Source organism: Chrysemys picta, chromosome 10 (assembly GCF_011386835.1).
Source record: "Chrysemys picta bellii isolate R12L10 chromosome 10, ASM1138683v2, whole genome shotgun sequence".
NCBI classification, from domain to species: Eukaryota; Metazoa; Chordata; order Testudines; family Emydidae; genus Chrysemys; species Chrysemys picta.
Genome location: NC_088800.1, coordinates 40,643,381 through 40,663,777, shown reverse-complemented (window position 1 = coordinate 40,663,777; position 20,397 = coordinate 40,643,381). Strand labels below are relative to the sequence as shown.

The following is a 20,397-nucleotide window of genomic DNA, read 5'->3' as shown; positions in this document are numbered from 1 at the left end:
TGGCCTAATCTGATGACAGTTTGTGAACAAAACTGTGAAAAAATAGATGGCACCATCACAGCCAAAGTTCTCAATATTGGGCTTAAGAGAAATGTTGAACACATGCCAAGTACCCTGAAGCCTATTTCTGTAGTCTTGAACAAAAGGCAGGGAAATAGCTGTTTTATTGCTGACGCTGTTGAAATTTGGAAGGAACTGAGCGAGATATTAAAAAGAGAAATATGCAATGACAGAGTTAAATTACAAGCATTAAAAAAAAAGAATGGGACGAGCACAGTCTCCAGCTCATTTTCTTGCAAATATTCTCAATACTCAGTACCAGGGTTAAACCTTAACTGCTGAAGAAGAGGAGTTGGCTATGACATGGACATCCGGCAATCATCCCTCCATAATGCCACTATAAGGGTGAACCATTCAAGAAATATATGTTTACTGATGATTTTTTAAAGAAAGTCACACCAGTAAACTGGTGGAAGTCACTTAAGCAGCTTGGATTCAGAGACTGTTGAAGTGATAATCTCACTTTTAACAGCAGTAGCTTCTTCTGCTGGTGTAGAAAGAATATTTTCTCCCTTTGGACTAATTCATTCCAAATTGAGAAATCGTTTGGGACCTCAAAAAGCAGGAAAGCTTGTTTTTCTTTTCCAGATTGTGAACAAACAGGAAAATGAAGATGAAGACGACCGAGTTAGCTGCAGAAGCCAATATTTTAGGTTGTTCGTGTTGAGCTGGCTGACAATCTATATATCTATATATATATCTATATCTATATCTATATCTCTCTATATATATATTAAATATTTCATTTAACTATTTTAGTTAAAAAGAATTTTAACAAAAATAAACCTGGTTTTAAAAAACTTGAACATGTAACTAAATTCAAAAATTCATATGCTTGTTTTGTTAAAATATATGTTTGCTGTTGAAGAAAAAAAATCCAGAATATTTAAATTGTTGTTTTAGTTAAATAAAACAATGTAAATGTCTGTCTGGTGATGTTCTCCTCCTAATACAGCATGGCAAGAAAATCCTCCAAATATTAATGATTAACCTGTTGAATTGGAGATAGTTCACCTCCCAACGACTTCATAAATATCTGCTTCAATTACCTTTAGTAAATGAAATAACCAAACAATCATTCATTTTCTGAAATAGCTGTAAAACTAATCTGAAAAGTTTTCAAAATAAATCACTTAAAAAATGTATAGTGTACACTTTCCAAAAATGAAACCTACATCTATCTCTGAGTTGTGAAGAATATGTATTAAGGTTATAACAACCAACAAGAATGAACTTTTATGTAGAAATCCATGATTAAATCAAGTCTTCCTGACTAGTGATTTAAATCATGATTTCAATCAAGATTTAAATCAATTTGACTTAAATCAAATCTACCCTGCCAAATATATTTCATAATGAACCAAAGGGTGGCCAAGCAATTGACCATACAATTTATCAACAGGAGAATCAGGCCCAGTGTTTCACTGGCCATTCTGCCGGTGTGTGAGACTGTACTCTCAGATACACCTACAGAACTCAGTTTTAAACCTCACCCCAAGTCTCCAGGAAAATTGCAATAAAAAAGCCAAAAAGTCACTCATGTCTAACCTATTCCTCTTCTTACTCACCCTCCAGTGTAATCGGAGAAAACAAACAAGGAAGTGTTATTTACTCCTACTCATAACACAAGAACTAGGGGTCACCAAATGAAATTAATAGGCAGCAGGTTTAAAACAAACAAAAGGAAGTATTTCTTCACACAATGCACAGTCAACCTGTGGAACTCTTTGCCAGAGGAAAGACAGTGAAGGTCAAGACTATAACAGGGTTCAAAAAAGAACTAGATAAATTCATGAAGGATAGGTCCACCAATGGCTATTAGCCAGGATGTGCAGGGATGGTGTCCCTAGCCTCTGTTTGCCCGAAGCTCAGAATGGGTGACAGAGGATGGATCACTTGATGATTACCTGTTTTGTTCATGCTCTCTGGGGCCACTGTCGGAAGACAGGATACTGAGCTAGAAGGACCTTTGGTCTGACCCTGTAGGGCCGTTCTTATGTTATGTTCTTATGTAATTTACATTCTAGAGTAGACAGAGCAGACATGATCTATTACAAAGGGCTTTTAAACATGAAAGATGGACCAATCTGTGGGAAAGCTTGGAAAGCAGTGTTGGGTACTCACCAGCAAGTGTAAACTTTCTTTGCTGTGTCATGATTATTGCGAATGTGTCTGCCCAGACTGCTGAAATCGTTGAACGAATGCTCACACTGCCGACAGGGATATCTCTTCACAGACTAGCAGAAGAACAGAAACATCTTTTAACAACAGAAGCCAGCTAGCTTCTTTTGGCTACTTGACGCAAATTAAGGGATGAATAGCAAGGGAGCAGCACAGTGTCTACCCCCAGAGAGAAACCCCTTTAACTGAGGTACCTCAAAAGAACAATTTCAAGATTTTTGGGATCCCCAAATTAGCCAGCCTGAAAGTGGGCTGTCCTCATTGATCTCAACTTTAAACAGGTAAAGATCGGAAGCAGCTCAAGAACAATCTTGCTCTTAAAAAAAAAAAAAAGTATCATTAATTACTTCTGCTACTGGGTATTGATCTAACTCTCTTCACTTCTTGGTGACAGGAAGAAACATCTTCATGCTCCTGAAGACAGAGGGGGAATTGATTACAGTTTCCTCCTTAACAACAGAAGACCGCCCTTACTGCTGAAGGAGGAAGATCTGGTGTAACTAGAAGACCTGTAGGGATAGGAGACCATTATCTGCAAGCCGAGACACCCATCTTGGAGTCAGGAGAAAAGGTCCTTGACAGAAAAAGAGGCTGACTTCACTATAGGATCCTACATGAAATTAATCCACTGACCACCACTGCACTCCTGTGCCCATCCTACACCCAGTCCTCTCAGAACTATGTACTTCTCTTGTCCCCACCAGCTCTTTGTGCTAATGCTGGGAGGGGAGAGGGAAAAATACTGAGTATCACCTTCTCCTGTCTCCTCCCTTGTCAGAGCAGGGTATGAAAGCAGGCACTGGCAAGACTCAAAACCACCTACCCATTCTCTTCTCCTGAAAAACAGCAGGCCCTAGGTAGCATTAGCATCACACTATGAGCCATATTCATTAATGACTCCAAATCCCCCTATACATTTATTTTCTATCTGGCATCCTTCACGGTGTAAATGGGATTACACCCTTGTTATCAGCCGCATTTGCCAGAATTAAATCTCATCACATACATGCATTAGCTCATTTCTTAAAAAAAAAATCCTTCAATACTTAATGAGTACTTTCATTCCCCACATTGTGTTTATCAAATGGGACATCTACCACTCCCATCTTTCCCCTTCTTGTATTTATGAAATGGGACAATTCAGACTTTCATGGCTGCTGTTCACAGGGCTCCAGTTACGTGTGACTCAACACATTAATGACTCAGTACATTTACCCTGAGGTATTAAGAGTTTGACTGTACAAGAAAACCTGGCCTATGTTTTGTCAATGAGCTGGTGCTAGCCATGAAAAGCCCATTCTGACACCAATCTGTGCAAAAACCCATGTCAATGCAACACAAGATTTTAGGCTTACAAAAGTCAGAAAATTCAGATTTATGGTTCCTACAGCAACCTCACCTCTGCACCTTGCACAAATTCCTTACAACAGAGTCTCTCAGGGTTAGATACTTAACAGCAGACAATTCCCCATACTATTTAGCAAATAATAAAATATCATATAGAGGAAGTGCCTTTTCCCCTTCATCTTTAAATGCATATATGGATGGAGGCCAGTCTCCATCTAAACTACAATGTTGCTTCCAATTACTTTTACTCAAATTGCTATCTATGTTGTGCTGAGTTGGTTAGCAGAGTGGAACTGCTATTGTCATGGCCAGATCACAGTGCTAAGTGAAGAGTATTGGCAGTTGCTGAGGGAAACCACAAACACAATCCAACAGCAATCAATACAAAACCTGGAATCCCAGCCAGTGTAGCTGTCATACCAGTGACTGGGAACAGATACAGCTCACCATTCACTTACCAAAGTATGCGGAAAAGGAAACTGGATGTGACATGCAGTAAGGGAAGGAGCAGAGGAAAGGGTGACATGCCGAAGTATAGATCATGCTATTCAAGAAGACCCAATTATCAGTGGTTCTCAAACTTTTGTACTGATGACCCCTTTCACATAGTCAGCCTCTGAGTGCGACCCCCCTTATAAATTAAAAACACTTTTTAATATATTTAACACCATTATAAATGCTGGAGGCAAAGCGGGGCTTGGGGTGGTGGCTGACAGCTCGCAACCCCCCCGTGTAATAACTCGCGACCCCCTGAGAGGTCCCGACCCCCAGTTTGAGAACCCCTGCCCAATATGCTTGCAGCAGGTCAGGTCAATGTTTTGTTTCTGGCTATGCTCTCACTATGTTGGCTATGTTGGACAGTGCTGGTGAACAGCTACTGGGTTTCTATTTGATCGAAATATTAATGACTCGTAGTTCTATTGCCAAAAGCTTATAAACAGGAAGAAACATGCCTGAAATACTTAGTCCTGCCTTGAGTGCAGGGGACTGGACTAGATGACCTCTTGAGGACCCTTCCAGTTCTATGATTCTATGAAAGGTTTCATTTGGCTCCTTACCTTTCCATGGATTTTCTTCATATGGGACACATAGTTTTCCCGATCAGGGTTCCATTGTGAACACTCCCTACAAGTCCAACCAACACTTTTTACGATGGGTTTTGATTCGGAGTTGTGTTCCACTCTTGTGTCCTTCCTTGGCAAAGCGGTATGGGAAGTACCATTGGCTACTGACAACTCCTTGGGTGGTGTAAGAACTTGGTTGCTGGATGTTGTCTGAGGCTTCGGTCGAAGGTTAGAGACATCCTCAGGATATGGGGGGAGCCCATGAACAGCCTGATTAGTAATAAGGGAATTGAGCATCAGAATCAAATACAGTTCAAATAACATAGCACTGAGGTACTCCTAAATCCCCACCAAGCTTCTGCCCCTGAAATAGGCTAGAAAGATCTGACAGAAGAGTTGTTCGAGTAGCATTGCTAATAATTTAGGATAATACAACACTTCTATATTTAGCTCCCCATCTTGAGATCTTAACATGCCTTATGAACATGAATAAATTAATCCCCACTACCCTGCTAGATAGGTCAGTGTTGTTATATCATTTTTAATGAGAGAAAATTCAGGCACATAGAAGTGCAGTGACTAGAGTGCAGAGCCAGTAAAAGAACCTTGATCTCATAACTCCCAGTCTTGTGCCTTAATCATTCATTCAAAGGCACAAAAGGTCTTTAAAAAATTGATTCCATTATCTAATCAGCAAGCAAAAGAACTTTACAATAGTTAGCTAATGGTACAAACAACATTTGGAAAGATCATTAAGTGGTCCGCCGAGACCCTCAGCAATTTTCAAGTGGTCTGCGAAAAAAAAAAAGTTTGAGAACCATGGCCATACAGTACGAACAACCTTGAACAACTTGCCAGGTGCATTATGGGTCTGGGGATTTGCCATTCCCCATGTAATGTGATGAACCAATACAAACAAAATATGATGACCAAACCCCTTCTTTTTATGTAAATGTAATGTACAAGGAACGTAAATCACAGAAAATATGAAATACCAGTAGAAACATAGATGTTTCTAAATGGAATAGGTTTCCCACTTTTCAATCTGTCCTCATTAGCTCTTTAAAATCTTCCCTCTTAGTTACACATGAAGTATTTAAAACATTTACACCTTTTTTTGCTTCAATATAAAACAACTGCCCCAATCACAAAGTGGTTTTTTTTTTTTTTTTTAAATACTTTGTCTCAATAGATAGAATAAACAACAGATGAGGTACCTGGCTGTATCATTACCTGATCTGCCTAAAAATGTCAGTGCTGTAAAAAGAAAGGTTACTGATCTTGTCTAGTAACTGGAGTTCTTTGAGATGTGTGGTCCCTGGGTAGTATTCCACTGTGAGGGTATGCATGTCTTCCATGCACCTGAGACAGGAAGATTTTTCATGCAGTGTCTGTTAGGCTTTGTCTTCACTGGCAAGCAAAAGGCAAAACTTTTGTTGTTCAGGAGGTGTCAACAAATCTTTTGTTTTTGTGTTTATTTAACAACAAGCGCTGGTGCGAATAGCGCTTTGTCAGCAGGAGTGCTCTCTTGCCAACAATGCTAATGCCGCTCGTTGGGGGTGGAAGTTTTTGGTCGATAAGAGCTCTCTCTTGCCGACAAACAGCGGCTACCCTGCGTGCCTTTTAGCAGCATGGCTGTAACAGCACAGTTGTGTCACTAAAAGTTGCATAGTGTAGACATAGCCTTGGTCTGTACCCACGCTCCTCCTCTCCTCATGCGAGTCTGGACTGAGGGCAGAAGGGGTGATGTGAACCAACAGGCAAGAGGTTCTCTCTCTACCACAAGTAATAAGTACAGAATCTGAAGCAGAGAGAAAGAAGGGCGGGGAGTGGAATACAGATAGTGACCACAGAACTCAAAAACTGTACTTGCTATAAAAGGTAAATAATGCTGCTTCTGTGAGTGCTGTTCCCTATGTGTATTCCACTGTGGATGACTGACAAGCAGAGCCCATTGAGGAGAAGGGTGTGAGAACCTACGCAGTACTGATGACTCAAGGGCCACCAATCGAAAGGATGCATCAGCTGCAGAGACTTGCATAGTGCATAATGTCTTGTGAAGGCATGTATAGAGCTCCATACTGTTGCCTTACAGATATCAATGAGTCACACTTCATGAAGTGAGGCTAGGGAAGCTGCCTTCACTCTGGTAGAGTGGGCCCTCACACCTTGAAGGGGAGGGGTATCAAATGACTGATAGAGCAGAATACAGCTTGAAATCCACTTGGAAAATCTTTGAGAAGAGATCGCTTGTCCCTTCAACCATTCTGCCAATCCAGGCAATTTCCTAAATGAATTTGTTCTTTGTAAGTAAATGCCAATGCCCAGCACACACCCAGGGAAAAAGTCTCTTCTCCTCCCTTCATTAATCACAAGTTGCTCGGCAAAGAGAGGTGTATTGTCTGGTTTAGATGAAAGGTTGATGAATTTTGGGTGTAATCTCAATGAACCTTTTCCTTACGGAAAATTGCGTAAGCTGGAGCAACCATAAGGTCTCCTAGTTCTCCAACCCTTCTAGGTGACCTGATGACCAGTAGAAGGGAGACTTTCATAGATAGATAGGACAGCAAACATGTCAGCAATGGTTCAAACAGTTACTTGCTTAATGCTGAGAGGACCAAGTTAAGATCCCACGTGGGAGCACATTTAGTTTCAGGGGGGAAGGTTCCAAATGTGATGTTTTAGAAAATGTACAGTTGCTGGATGGGTGAAAATGAATGGTTATCAAGGGAAGTGGCAGGCACTAACTGCCGCTAAGTGCAATCATAGGGAGCTAAGGGAAAGACCTGAGGTCTTCAGGGTTAGCAGATAGTCTAGAATAGTGGGAGTGTCCAGCTCTTCTGGAGACATCTGTTGATGCTGAACCCAAATAGAAAATCTCTACTTAGCTAAGCAGAATTTTTTGGGGATTCCTTCCTGCTATTATTAAAGATGGCTTGAACTGCTATTGAACATGTCTGCTGTAGGTTCAATGCCCATCCAAGTACCAATCCTTGAGGTAGAGAGACTCCAGATTAGGATGTCTGATCTTGCCCCTGTCCTGTCTGTATCAAGAGGTCTGGGAAAGACTGGATACTGATGGGTGGATGTGCTGATGGCTGGAGAAAGTTGGGGAACCAATACTGTCTGGGCCATCTGGGAACAAGAAGGATGACCACTGCCCTATTCTGAAGAATCTTCCTGAGAGCTTAAGATAAGAGAGGAATGGTGGGAAAGGCATACCTTAAGGGTCCCACTGACAAGATTAGAAAGGCATCCTCTTTGGAGTCCTGACCTTGCGCCCCTCTGGCGCACTTTATCTTGGATTTCCTGTTTTCTCATGACAGCGATCCTAACAGCATCCCCGTGCAAGAGGGCAAGGGACTCATGTATCTGGTAGTGAGTTTCAGCTGGCCTGACCAGGTCAGTGTACCCCAACTCATTAATATCATAACCTATATTTAAAAGGAGTCATGTAATATATCAATAGGAAGCCAACAACATATCGTATATACTCATTCATTAGCCCTTTCGTTTATAAGCCGACCCCTCAAGATGGTTAGGTAAAAATAGCAAAAACTCTATGACCCTTTCATAAGTCAACCCTATATTTCAGGGGTGGGCAAACTTTGGCTCCTGGCCCGTTAGGGTAAGCCTCTAGCGGGCCTGGACGTTTTGTTTACCTGGAGCGTTCACAGGCACGGAGCCCCTCAGCTCCCACTGGTTGGGAACGACAAACTGTGACCACAGGGAGCTAAGGGGCTCCATGCCTGTGAACGCTACAGGTAAACAAAACAACAATGTATTAAATATTCAATTCAATGATTCCATAGAGTTTAAAATTATCAAATTTTGGTGTAGACCCGTTTATAAGCTGACCCCCGCTCTTTGATGCGCCACTTTTTTACCAAAAATATTTGGCTTCTGAACGAATATATACGGTACTTATTAATATTACTGGGTGGTGTATGAACAGAGGACAAATTCAAAATTACAAACATATTGGGAATTACGTTCTTAAAGTGTCTCTGCCAGGCAGGGCTGAAGTTACCCCACCCTAGATAAATGAATGTGGTTCTGCCGCCTTGAAGGTACATTGAGAGACAATGGGAATGTATTTATATAAAAGGTAAACAAAACCATGAAGTCAACAAGGGGAGGAGATAACCACTCAGCTTCATTGCAGGGGGAGGAGATTGCAAGAACAGATCAATTTGCATTTTAGCAAACACCAGCTGGGGAAGAAACCAGCATGGAATTTCCTTCACCATGAGACTCCAAATCTCCTTCCTCACAACTTGAATGAACTTTACTTTTTTTTTTTTTTGGGGGGGGGGGGGGGGGAGGGGAGGGGGAGACGACTTTCAGAAGAATCCATTTCAAAGGTGCACTGGACTATAAAAGAGAAGGGCAAAGAACCCCAAGTTGTCTTTTACCTAAGACAAAAAGAACCAAGCACTCTGGACTTTGTGGGAGAAGTAATTGTAAACAGGGAACTGTCATAAAGCGTTCCAGTGGGGTCATACAGGGTTCGGTTATTGGCCCTATATTATTTCATATTTTTATCAGTGACCTGGAAGAAAATTAAATTATCACTGATAAAGGTTGCAGATGACACAAAAAAATCAGGAGAGTGGTAAATAATGAAGAGGACAGGTCACTGATTCAGAATGATCTGGATCCCCTTGTAAACTGGGTGCAAGCAAACAATATGCATTGTAATATGGCTAAATATAAATGTGTTCACATCTAGGAGCAATGAATGTAGCCCATATTTACAGAATGGGAAGCAGTGACTCTGAAAAAGATTTGGGTTTGTGGTGGATAATCAGCTGAACCAGTGTGATGCTGTGGCCAAATAGCTAATGCAAACATGGGCTGGATAGACAGGGGAATCTGAAGTAGGAATAGAAAGGTTATTTTACTTCTGTGTTTGGCACTGGTGCAAAAGCTGCTAGAATACTGTGTCCAGTTCTGGTGCCCACATTTAAGAAGGATGTTAATAAGTTGGAGATGGTTCAGAGAAGAGCCATAAGAATGATTAAAGCAATAGAAAGCCTGCTTTGTAGTGACTGAATTCCTTGAGTCTGTCTGTATCTATTTTGACAAAGAGAAGATTAAGAGGTGACTTGAGTAGTCTCTGAGCACCTATGTGGGGAACAATTATTTAATAACAAGCACTTCAATCTTGCAGAAAATACTCTAACATGATCCAATGGCTGGAAGTTTAAGCTAGACAAATTCAACCTGGAAATAAGGTGTAAATTTTTAACAGTGAGAGTAACTAACCATTGGAACACCACATCAAGCGTCATGGTGGATTCTCCATCACTGACAGTTTTAAAATCAAGATTGGATGTTTTTCTAAAAGATTGATCTAGGAATTATTTTGGGGAAATTCTATGGCCTGTGTTATACAGGAGGTCAGACAAGATGCGCACAATGGTCCCTTCTGGTCTTGGACCCTTGGAATCTATGGAGATGACGATACTCCTGTTGGGACTGGCAGTACTGCTAGATCTGGCTCTTCCTCCTCCCCTTCCATGGGCTGCTGAGGGAGCTCTGGCTGATCTCTGGGGGGGAAGAAAGGGAAGGATGGATGGATGGCGAGATTCCCAATGAAAGTGTACTGATTCAGGATATTGTAGTATGGATCCCATAGTCCCTTGTAAAACCAGTGAGAGGGATCCAATATAGGTTTGATGAGATCTTCAAGGCACAGTTTAAAAACAGTCCTGGGGGGAGGGTACCGCATCTTAGGAGGTCACGGCAGGGCCTAAAGCAGGGATTGGGAACCTTCAGCATGCGGCCCATCAGGGAAATCCGCTGGCGGGCCAGGACGGTTTGTTTACCTGCAGCGTCCGCAGGTTCGGCCGATCGCAGCTCCCACTGGCCACGGTTTGCCATTCCAGGCCAATGGGGGCTGCGGGAAGCACCGGTCAGCACATCCCTCGGCCCATGCCGCTTCCTGCAGCCCTCATTGGCCTGGAACGGCGAACCGCGGCCAGTGGGAGCTGCGATCGGCTGAACCTGCGGACGCTGCAGGTAAACAAACCGTCCCGGCCCGCTAGCGAGTTTCCCTGATGGGCCGCGGGCCAAAGGTTGCCGATCCCTGGCCTAGAGGATCCAGAACCTTCTATCTGGGATGACATCTCTTAATGGAAGTGATGTCAGTCCTTCCCCCATGTCAAATTCCTCAGAGGAGGAAAATGTGGGCTCCAGTTCCAGTGGCTGTGCTGCCAGTACCATCATTGTAGAAATGCCCCGACTGGTAGGAAGAACTTCTCTCATAGCATTCATGGAGCAATGGTGTCAGAATCTACCTTGTAAGGACCAGGCCCAATAGTCAGGGGCCGCTCCAGGCACCAGCGCAGCAAGCACATGCCTGGGGTGGCAAGCCGCGGGGGGCGGCCTGCTGGTCGCTGTGAGGGCGGCCATCAGGCTGCCTTCGGCGGCATGCCTGCGGGAGGTCCACCAGTCCCGTGGCTTCGGCGGCGGGGATGCTGAAGGCGCAGCACCGACAGACCTCCCGCAGGCATGCCGCCGAATCCGCGTGGCCAGCAGACCGTCTGCAGGCATGCCGCTGAAAGCCGCCTGACTGCTGTGCTTGGGGCAGCAAAAACCATAGAGCCACCCCTGCCAATAGCAGGCAATATTCTGGATCTAGAAGGATGATGATATCCTCTGAAGTGATGTACCTATTGCCAGTCATCGGTGTGAAGAGTCTTCTCCCTGTGTTCCTCTGAAGCTGGCCCTTGGAAGCCAGTGTTTCATTATGAAAGCATGTGGATAAAAATGGAGCATGAGGTTCTCAGGTGTCCCTTGCCAGTATTGGTGGTTGTCCAAGCCTTGGCTCGTGTCTCTCCTTGCTCGGTACCAATGGTTCTGCTCCTGTCAACAGTGCCAATGCAGAGGCACCCTTATTTTTTAGAACCTCCGGGTTGTTACCGTGACCCCTATGGGCTCTTGAGCCTCCTGGAACCAGATGTGAAGTGTCACCTGATTTAGAAGGTGTCGGGTAAACAGCCCTCCTCTTAGAATGGGATTTCTCTTTAGGCTTCTGAAAGTGCTCCCTACCTTCATAGTAAGCCCGGGAAAAGTCTTGGCGCTACCTTTCCTTGCCTCTGTATTAGATGTGCGAGAGATAGGCCTTGCCCAGTATACAGGATGGTGTTTGCCTGGTCTGGATCGAACTGAAGCTTCACAGTAATCTCCATTAGATGTCTTCTACATCTGAACTCCTGTTGATTGGGAAAGGAGCGGAAGATATGGCATTCAGGTACGAGTTTTTCCAAGATAGAAGAGGCTCCCCTCAAGGTCGTTGTTTACCAAGAGGAATTGGGGCAGGAAATGCCGTTCTTGAAGGTCAGATTCCTGGGCATAATCTGCATTCCATACCCGAGGTGGGAGGGGGCAGAAGGGAGTTGTTCCAAATTCTAACTGAACAAAATAACTCAAACTAATACTTAACTACCAAAAGGTTTTATTTTACAATATTTACAGATTCAAAGTTGGAGGGACAGTTCTGGGGACACTGGAAGGTTCCATCTCAGATCATGTGGGGGCAGAAAGGAACTGGCATTCAGGCCCCATTTAGACCAGAGCACGAGGAGAGAACAAGCACAGGTGTGGACCAAAGATAAGTCCCACCAACAGCGAGCAAATAGCTTGAGTTTCAGATGCATGGAGCACATGTGTAGCCCCACAGTGGAATATACAAAGGGACCAGCACTTGGAGTACTGTGTCCAATTCTGAGTGCCACACTTTAGGAAAGATGTGGACAAACTGGAGAGTCCAGAGGAGAGCAACAAAAATGATAAAAGCTTTAGAAAACCTGACCTACGAGGAAAGGTTGAAAAACTGGGCATGTTTAGTCTTGAGAAAAGAAGTCTGAGGGGGGACCTGATGAGTCTTCAAATATATTAAAGGTGGTTATAAAGAGGATAGTGATAATTGTTCTGCACGTCCACTGAAGGTAAGGTAGGATGTAATGGGCTTAATATGCAGCAAGGGAGATTTAGGTTAGATAGTAGGAAAAACTTTCTAACTATAAGGAGAGTTAAGCACAGGAACAGGCTTCAAAGGGAGGTTGTAGACTCCCCATCCTGGAGGTTTTAAAGAACAAGTGGACAAATACCTGTCAGATGGTCTAGGTTTACTTGTTCCTGCCTCAGCACAGGGGGCTGGACTTGATGATCCTTCAAGTTCCCTTCTAACCCTACATTTCTATGATTATATAACATCACTACTACATATTTTTGTAATAAAGTGAAATTTACTAGTGTTACCCAAACTTGTATAGTGACATTTTACTTTACACCACGATGCCCCCTGGCAAAAATTAATTACATACATAAAATAAAACCCCACCACTTCCTTCCATCTCCTGCCCTTAGAGTCACTTCTGGCTGTATACAGACACACACAAAAAGGTCTCTGTGCTATCAGTAAATCAGATTCAGCTACCTACCTTGACATGCTGCATTAATTGCTGTTTCTGCATATACACTAATTGACACTGCGGACACTTAAATACTCCCACCAACAGCTTGTTGGCATTCTGTTGGAAGTGCTCCTGGAGCAGCTTCTTCTTGTTAAAGACAGTCTCACAAGAACATTTGTAGATAACCCTGGAACAATTTAAAAAAAAATAAAATTCATGCTCAGTTTATTAACTATTTTGAAAAGACACTAGATAGAAGAAATCTCTATGATTTAGTCTTGGAAAGGGAAGTTACTTATCAGTGAATGAAGTTTTTTCAATGTCCTGCCTGCACATACCCATGTTTTTTGGTTATACCCCAAACAAGCTGCAGAGGCTCCAGAACCATTTGAAGCAATGACACCTCTACCCCAATGTAACGCGACCCGATATAACAGGAATTCGGATAGAATGCAGTAAAGCAGCGCTCCGAGGGGGGCGGGGCTGCCTACTCCAGCAGATCAAAGCAAGTTCAATATAAGGCAGTTTCACCTATAACCCAGTAAGATTTTTTGGCTCCTGAGGACAGCGTTATATTGGAGTACAGGTGTAGCTGGAGGGACTGAATGCATCCGGCACATATTGAGTGTTCTAAATGGAGGATCTATTAAGCCCTGCATAGATTGGGAGGGTAACCATGGATATACAGAGGCAATTCATTCAGAGAACACCAGCTACTTGTTACTTTCAACCCAACCTGATTCCCCCTACCCATGCACCACAAGCTCTTTCAGCCATGGCTAGAGGGGAAGAAGAAGAGGTTGCAGAGTGGAGAACACAAGACAATTTCTCCAGCTTCTTTAGGCCGTGGCACCCCCAACATCCAGAAGCCAGAGGAGGCAGTTGTAGTGCAAGCTCCTTGCCAGTAGATGCCATTCTTATTCATGGGCAGGCAGGGGGCTGCAGCTGAGACTCCTCACTGCAGCTGCTCAGCTCCCTCCCTATCTCTCCACCCCCAATCTTAGGAGACTCTGAGTTCAGGGCAGGGAACTTTGGCTTGGCAGAGACCGAGCCCCTGACAAACAGCAAAAGCAGCAGCTCCTCCTCCTCCTCTGAGGGCTTGTCTACATTACCGGCTGGTTCGACAGGCAGCGATCGATACAGCGGGGGTCAATTTATTGCGTCTAGACTAGACGCGATAAATCAACCGTTGAGCGCTCTCCCGACGACTCCGGTACTCCACCAGGGCGAGAGGCGCAGGCGGAGTCGACCGGGGAGCATCAGCCATCGACTTACCGCAGTGAAGACACCGCGGCAAATAGATTTAAGTATGTCGACTTCAGCTACATTATTCATATAGCTGAAGTTGCCTAACTTAGATCGATCTCTTCCCCCCAGTGTAGACCAGGCAGTGACGGGCAAAGGAAGGAGATAGGGGGTAGAAGTGGGACGGAATGTCAGTTCCAGAGCCATCCAGTGGCTAACACAGTTTACACAAAACATTGGGCAAACAGCAAACAGTGTAAATGCTTCCAAATGCTAAGGGCACTTACTGAGTAGTCTTGTGAGGCTCTTCTGGGTGCTGGCTAGTAATATGGGCAGTGGTACTGTCTGCAGATTTGAAGGCCATTGGACAAAAAGAACATTTGTGGAAGACTTCGCAGTGTTTCTCGTGAATATGCGCTTTCAGCATAGCTAGCGACATAAAGACAACTCCACAGTGGATACACCTGGAAGGCAGAGGGAAAAAAATCTGCATTACAAAACACCAAGCATTGCCTCTTTTCAACTGCCAAAGGGAAACACAAATGTGAAGAGTGGAGGGCACCACAGCATGGTGTTAGCTCTCATTTGACCCCCTCAATAGTGATCTGGAAAAGGCAGAAAGCAGAATGTTAATGGAATTCATGAATCATAAGGCTTTGCCCATGCACTGAGGCATGGAAAGTAAGGGGTTAACTGATGCCACTCCAAAATCATCGCAGGCATTGGCTAGCACCAGCTCATCAGTCTCCCCCTTCAATCTAATCCCCAGCTCCCTGTTTCATGTTAACTCAGCGATTGCCTGTGTGCACCAGGCCTGATGCAACAGCAGCCTTGTGAGTCCCTTGTGGAGCTCCAATTTCCTGCTCGGAGGCTTTGCCTCCGGTTCGGTCTGGAGGTGGCGGTAGAGGGGAATAAAGACACTTCGCGTGTCCTGGCTGAGCAAACTGCGGGCTCCAGAGCCGTCCAGCTGGTATCTTGCACCAGCACTAAATTCCCGTTGAAAGGCTAAAGTAACAGAAAGCAATCCCACCCTATTGTTTTCTTCCCTGTTTCCCAAGAGATTGGAGGGATGGGGGAAGTTGATGGCCCTATCACAAAAACACCCTGTTTAAAATAACCCTATAACCTCCCCCTGTCCCCACCCCAAACCCTCATTGCAGCATCTGGCCACATTACAGCTCCAGGGCTCAGCCCCCCGGCCTTGTAACTTTATTTCCCAGCAGGATATTTATGGGAATGCTGGGAAATGTCCATCATCAGTGAGAAAAAAAATACAAAAGGAGCTTAGAGAAATTAAGAACACAGGCAGGAAAGAGCAAAATGAGATTCAGATCAGAAAAGCAACCAATAGATCTGGGAAAAATAATCCAAATCACAGCCATTCAATGGGTGAAATACATTTGGAAAGCAGTAATGTCATAAGAAACCTAGGAGTGGGAAATTGTAAACACAATACAATACAGTTCAATATGGCAGCAATAAAGATTATTATGATTTTCAGATGGGATGTCATATGTCACCCTGTATACAACTCTGATGAGGCTGTCTTTCTAGTATTGCACTCAGCACCAGGCACTTCAGTACCAGAGACATGGAAACAAACTGGGGTAGAGAGGAGAGAGAGAAAAGAAACAAAAATAATGAAGGGCTTGGAAGGAATGATTAATGGAGAATACTTTTGGGCCGGGTAGGCAAGTGCCTGCTGGAAAAAGAGGAAAGAGTGGCCTCCAGGGATAGTACACCCAGCTCACCTCTCTGCATCTGGCTTTCTTCACAACTCAGGCTATGGCAACACTACGAGTGGCGGTAGCTATGTTGGCAGGAGAAGCTCTCCTGCTGACATAGTGCCATCCACACCGGCGCTTAAGTTGGTGAAACTTACGTCACTCAGGGGGGTAGCTTATTCACACCCCTGAGCGCCATAACTTATTCCAACCTTTGCTGTACTGTGTATATAGCCTAAAACAAACAAAGGGAAGGGACAGTAGGGGCAGCCAAGGTCCTATAGGCAAGGTTCTCCCAAACTTTTATCATTTCATCCATTCATTCAGTCTCTCCTCCCAATTACAGAGACCTAGAAATACTGCCCCCACTGAGATGGCAACAACTGCTTACAAATGAACCATTCCTTCTTTCCATTCATCCCACCTTTTTTCTTATTCAAAATACACAAAACACTATTCTGTGCATCAGTTAAGGGTGCTCTACACATAACATGCCTATGACAAAACCTCAAAAGCAAGGAAAGGAAAAGGTAAGCCCTTTAACAGCACATGCCCTCTCCTCCTCCACCCAGATATATGCACCTGGCACAAATAACTATACACCACAACCTTAGGGCTTGTCTACACTTACAGCACTGCTCCGGTGCACCTGCTCTGCTGTAGCACTTAGTGAAGAGGCTACTCCCATTGGTGTAAGAGCATCTCCCATTGGTGCAGGTACTCCACCTCCTCGAGAGGTGGCAGCTATGTGAACGTGAGAAGCCCTACCATTGACATAGCACTGTTTACACTGGGAGTTAGGTCGGTATAACTGCGTCACTTAGGGGTGCTGATGTTCCATGCTTTTGAGCGACGTAGTTAAACTGACGTAAGTTGGTAGTGTGGATCAAGTGTAATTCTGTTGCTAGGATGACAGCCCTCCAGCAATCCCTCTCCAAACTCCTACCACAACAAATAAACCAGACTATCCCACTGTCTCAACTGTCCCTTCTGCACTGTTCTGGGAAACAACATTCACTCAGATTTGGGATCAGATATGTTATGTGTAGACCCTGACACAGGATTTGTGTGTATGGATTTCCCAGTTTTCTTAGTTTTAGAAAGGATCTCTGACATACCAGCAGCTGTCTTGAAACAGGATCTTCATGACAGTAACCAGCCACTCAGGAGTTTTGAAAATAGCTCTCTCAAAGCTCCTCCTCTCCAGTGCACAAGAATGCTGCTGGAGTAGATCTCTTAAGCAGCTGGTGTGCTGTGATCACTGCTTTCCATGCTGGACAGTTTTGGTTCATTGCTTCTCTGTGCTCCTCTTTTGTTATATCCATCTGTTTTCTCTTGTCTTCTCTTTAGATTTTTAGCTCCCTGGGGCAGGGACTGTCTTAAGTCATAAAGTCATAAACTTTAAGGTCAGAAGGGACCATTATGATCGTCTAGTCTGACCTCCTGCACAACGCAGGCCACAGAATCTCACCTACCCACCCACTCCTGTAATAAACCCCTAACCTATGTTTGAGCTATTGAAGTCCTCAAATCATGGTTTAAAGACTTCAAGGTGCAGAGAATCTTCCAGCAAGTGACCCGTGCCCCACGCTGCAGAGGAAGGCGAAAAACCCCCAAGGCCTCTGCCAATCTGCCCTGGAGGAAAATTCCTTCCCGACCCCAAATATGGCAATCAGCTAAACCCTGAGCATGTGGGCAAGACTCACCAGCCAGACACCCAGGAAAGAATTCTCTGTAGTAACTCAGATCCCACCCCATCTAACATCCCATCACAGGCCATTGGGCATATTTACCGCTAATAGTCAAAGACAGCCTAATTTGGGCAATTAATAGATCCCATTATACCATCCCCTCCATAAACTTATCAAGCTTAGTCTTGAAGCCAGATATGTCTTTTGCCCCCACTACTCCCCTTGGAATGCTGTTCCAGAACTTCACTCCTCTGATGATTAGAAACCTTCGTCTAATTTGAAATCTAAACTTCCTGATGGCCAGTTTATATCCATTTGTTCTTGCGTCCACATTAGTACTGAGCTTAAATATTTCCTCTCCCTCCCTGGTATTTATCCCTCTGATATATTTATAGAGAGCAATCATGTCTCCCCTCAGCCTTCTTTTGGTTAGGCTAAACAAGCCAAGCTCTTTGAGTCTCCTTTCATAAGACAGGTTTTCCGTTTCTCGGATCATCCTCGTAGCCCTTCTCTGTACCTGTTCCAGTCTGAATTCATCCTCAAACATGGGAGACCAGAACTGCACACAGTATTCCAGATGAGGTCTCACCAGTGCATTGTATAACAGTACTAACACCTCCTTTTCTCTACTGGAAATACCTCGCCTAATGCATCTCAAGACCCCATTAGCTTTTTTCATGGCCATATCACATTGGCGGTTCCTTCTCCTCCTCTGTTACTTCCAATTGATGTGTCCCCAATTTATAACCAAAATTCTTGTTAATCCCTAAATGCATGACCTTGCACTTTTCACTATTAAATTTCATCCTATTACTATTACTCCAGTTCACAAGGTCCTCCAGATCTTCCTGTAGGATATCCCGGTCCTCTGTACTGGCAATACCTCCCAGCTGTGTGTCATCCGCAAACTTTATTAGCACATTCCCACTTTTTGTGCCAAGGTCAGTAATAAAAAGATTAAATAAGATTGGTTCCAAAACCGATCCCTGAGGAACTCCACTAGTAACCTCCCTCCAGCCTGACAGTTCATCTTTCAGTATGACCCATTGTAGTCTCCCCTTTAACCAGTTCCTTAGCCACCTTTCAATTTTCATATTGATCCCCATCTTTTCCAGTTTAACTAATAATTCCCCATGTGGAATCATATCAAATGGCTTACTGAAATCGAGGTACATTAGATCCACTGTGTTTCCTTTGTCTAAAAAAAAATCTGTTACCTTCTCAAAGAAGGAGATCAGGTTGGTTTGGCATGATCTACCTTTTGTAAAACTAGGTTGTATTTTGTCCCAATTTCCATTGACCTCAATGTCCTTAACTATTTTCTCCTTCAAAAATTTTTTCCAAGACCTTGTATACTACAGATGTCAAACTAACAGGCCTGTAATTACCCGGATCACTTTCCCTCCCCCTCCCCCCCCTTCTTAAAAATAGGAACTATGTTAGGAATTCTCCAGTCATACAGTACAACCCCTGAGTTTACAGATTCATTAAAAATTCTTGCTAATGGGCTTGCAATTTCATGTGCCAGTTCCTTTAATATTCTTGGATGAAGATTATCTGGGCCCCCTGATTTAGTTCCATTAAGCTGTTCGAGTTTGGCTTCTACCTCGCATGTGGTAATATCTACCTCCATATCCTCATTCCCATTTGTCATCCTGCAATTATCCCTAAACTCCTCATTAGCCTCATTAAAGATTGAGACAAAAGTATTTGTTTAAATATTGGGCCGTGCCTAGATTATCCTTAACCTCCACTCCATCCTCAGTGTTTAGTGGTCCCACCACTTCTTTCTTTGTTTTCTTCTTATTTATATGGCTATAAAACCTTTTACTATTGGTTTTAATTCCCTTTGCAAGGTCCAACTCTACATGGCTTTTGGCCTTTCTCACTTTATCCCTACATGTTCTGACCTCAATAAGGTAGCTTTCCTTGCTGATCCCTCCCATCTTCCACTCCCTGTAGGCTTTCTGCTTTTTCTTAATCACCTCGCTTGCTCATCCAGCTTGGTCTACAACTCCTGCCTATGAATTTTTTCCCCTTTCTTGGGATGCAGGCTTCTGATAGTCTCTGCAACTTTGACTTGAAGTAATTCCAGGCCTCCTCCACCTTTAGATCCACAAGTTCTTCAGTCCAATCCACTTTCCTAACTAATTTCCTTAATTTTTTAAAGATAGCCCGTTTGAAATCAAAAACCCTAGTCACAGATCTATTTTTGTTTATCCTTCCATTTAGTTTGAACTAACTCAGCGGTTTGAGGATTGGCCTGCTAGACCCAGGGTTGAGAGTTCAATCCTTGAGGGGGCCATTTAGGGATCTGGGGCAAAAATCTATCTGGGGATTGGTCCTGCTTTGAGCAGGGGGTCGGACTATATGACCTCCTGAGGTCCCTTCCAACTCTGATATTCTATGATTGCTCGAACCAAGGTTGTCCCCTACTACCATTTCTTCTATGAGGTCTTCACTTCTCACAAAAACCAAATCTAAAATGGCATCCCCTCTTGTTGGTTCAGCAACTACTTAGTGAAGCAATCCATCAGCTATTCCATCCAGGAAAATCTGAGCCCTATTATTATTACTAGCACTTGTCCTCCAGTCTATATCTTGGAAGTTAAAGTCTCCCATGATCACACAATTCCCATTAGTATTTACTTCATTAAAAACA

General features: G+C 43.8%; 1 protein-coding gene across 1 annotated transcript in view; it reads right to left on the bottom strand.

Annotated features, from left to right (window-relative positions):
• The window catches only part of ZNF592 (zinc finger protein 592), a 93,486-nt gene that overhangs the window by 15,785 nt on the left and 57,304 nt on the right, over nucleotides 1–20,397 (bottom strand). Inside the window, 4 exon segments of the mRNA XM_005280931.4 lie at nucleotides 2,185–2,297; nucleotides 4,647–4,922; nucleotides 13,103–13,262; nucleotides 14,608–14,784. Of these exon segments, the coding sequence (XP_005280988.2) occupies nucleotides 2,185–2,297; nucleotides 4,647–4,922; nucleotides 13,103–13,262; nucleotides 14,608–14,784 (726 nt within the window).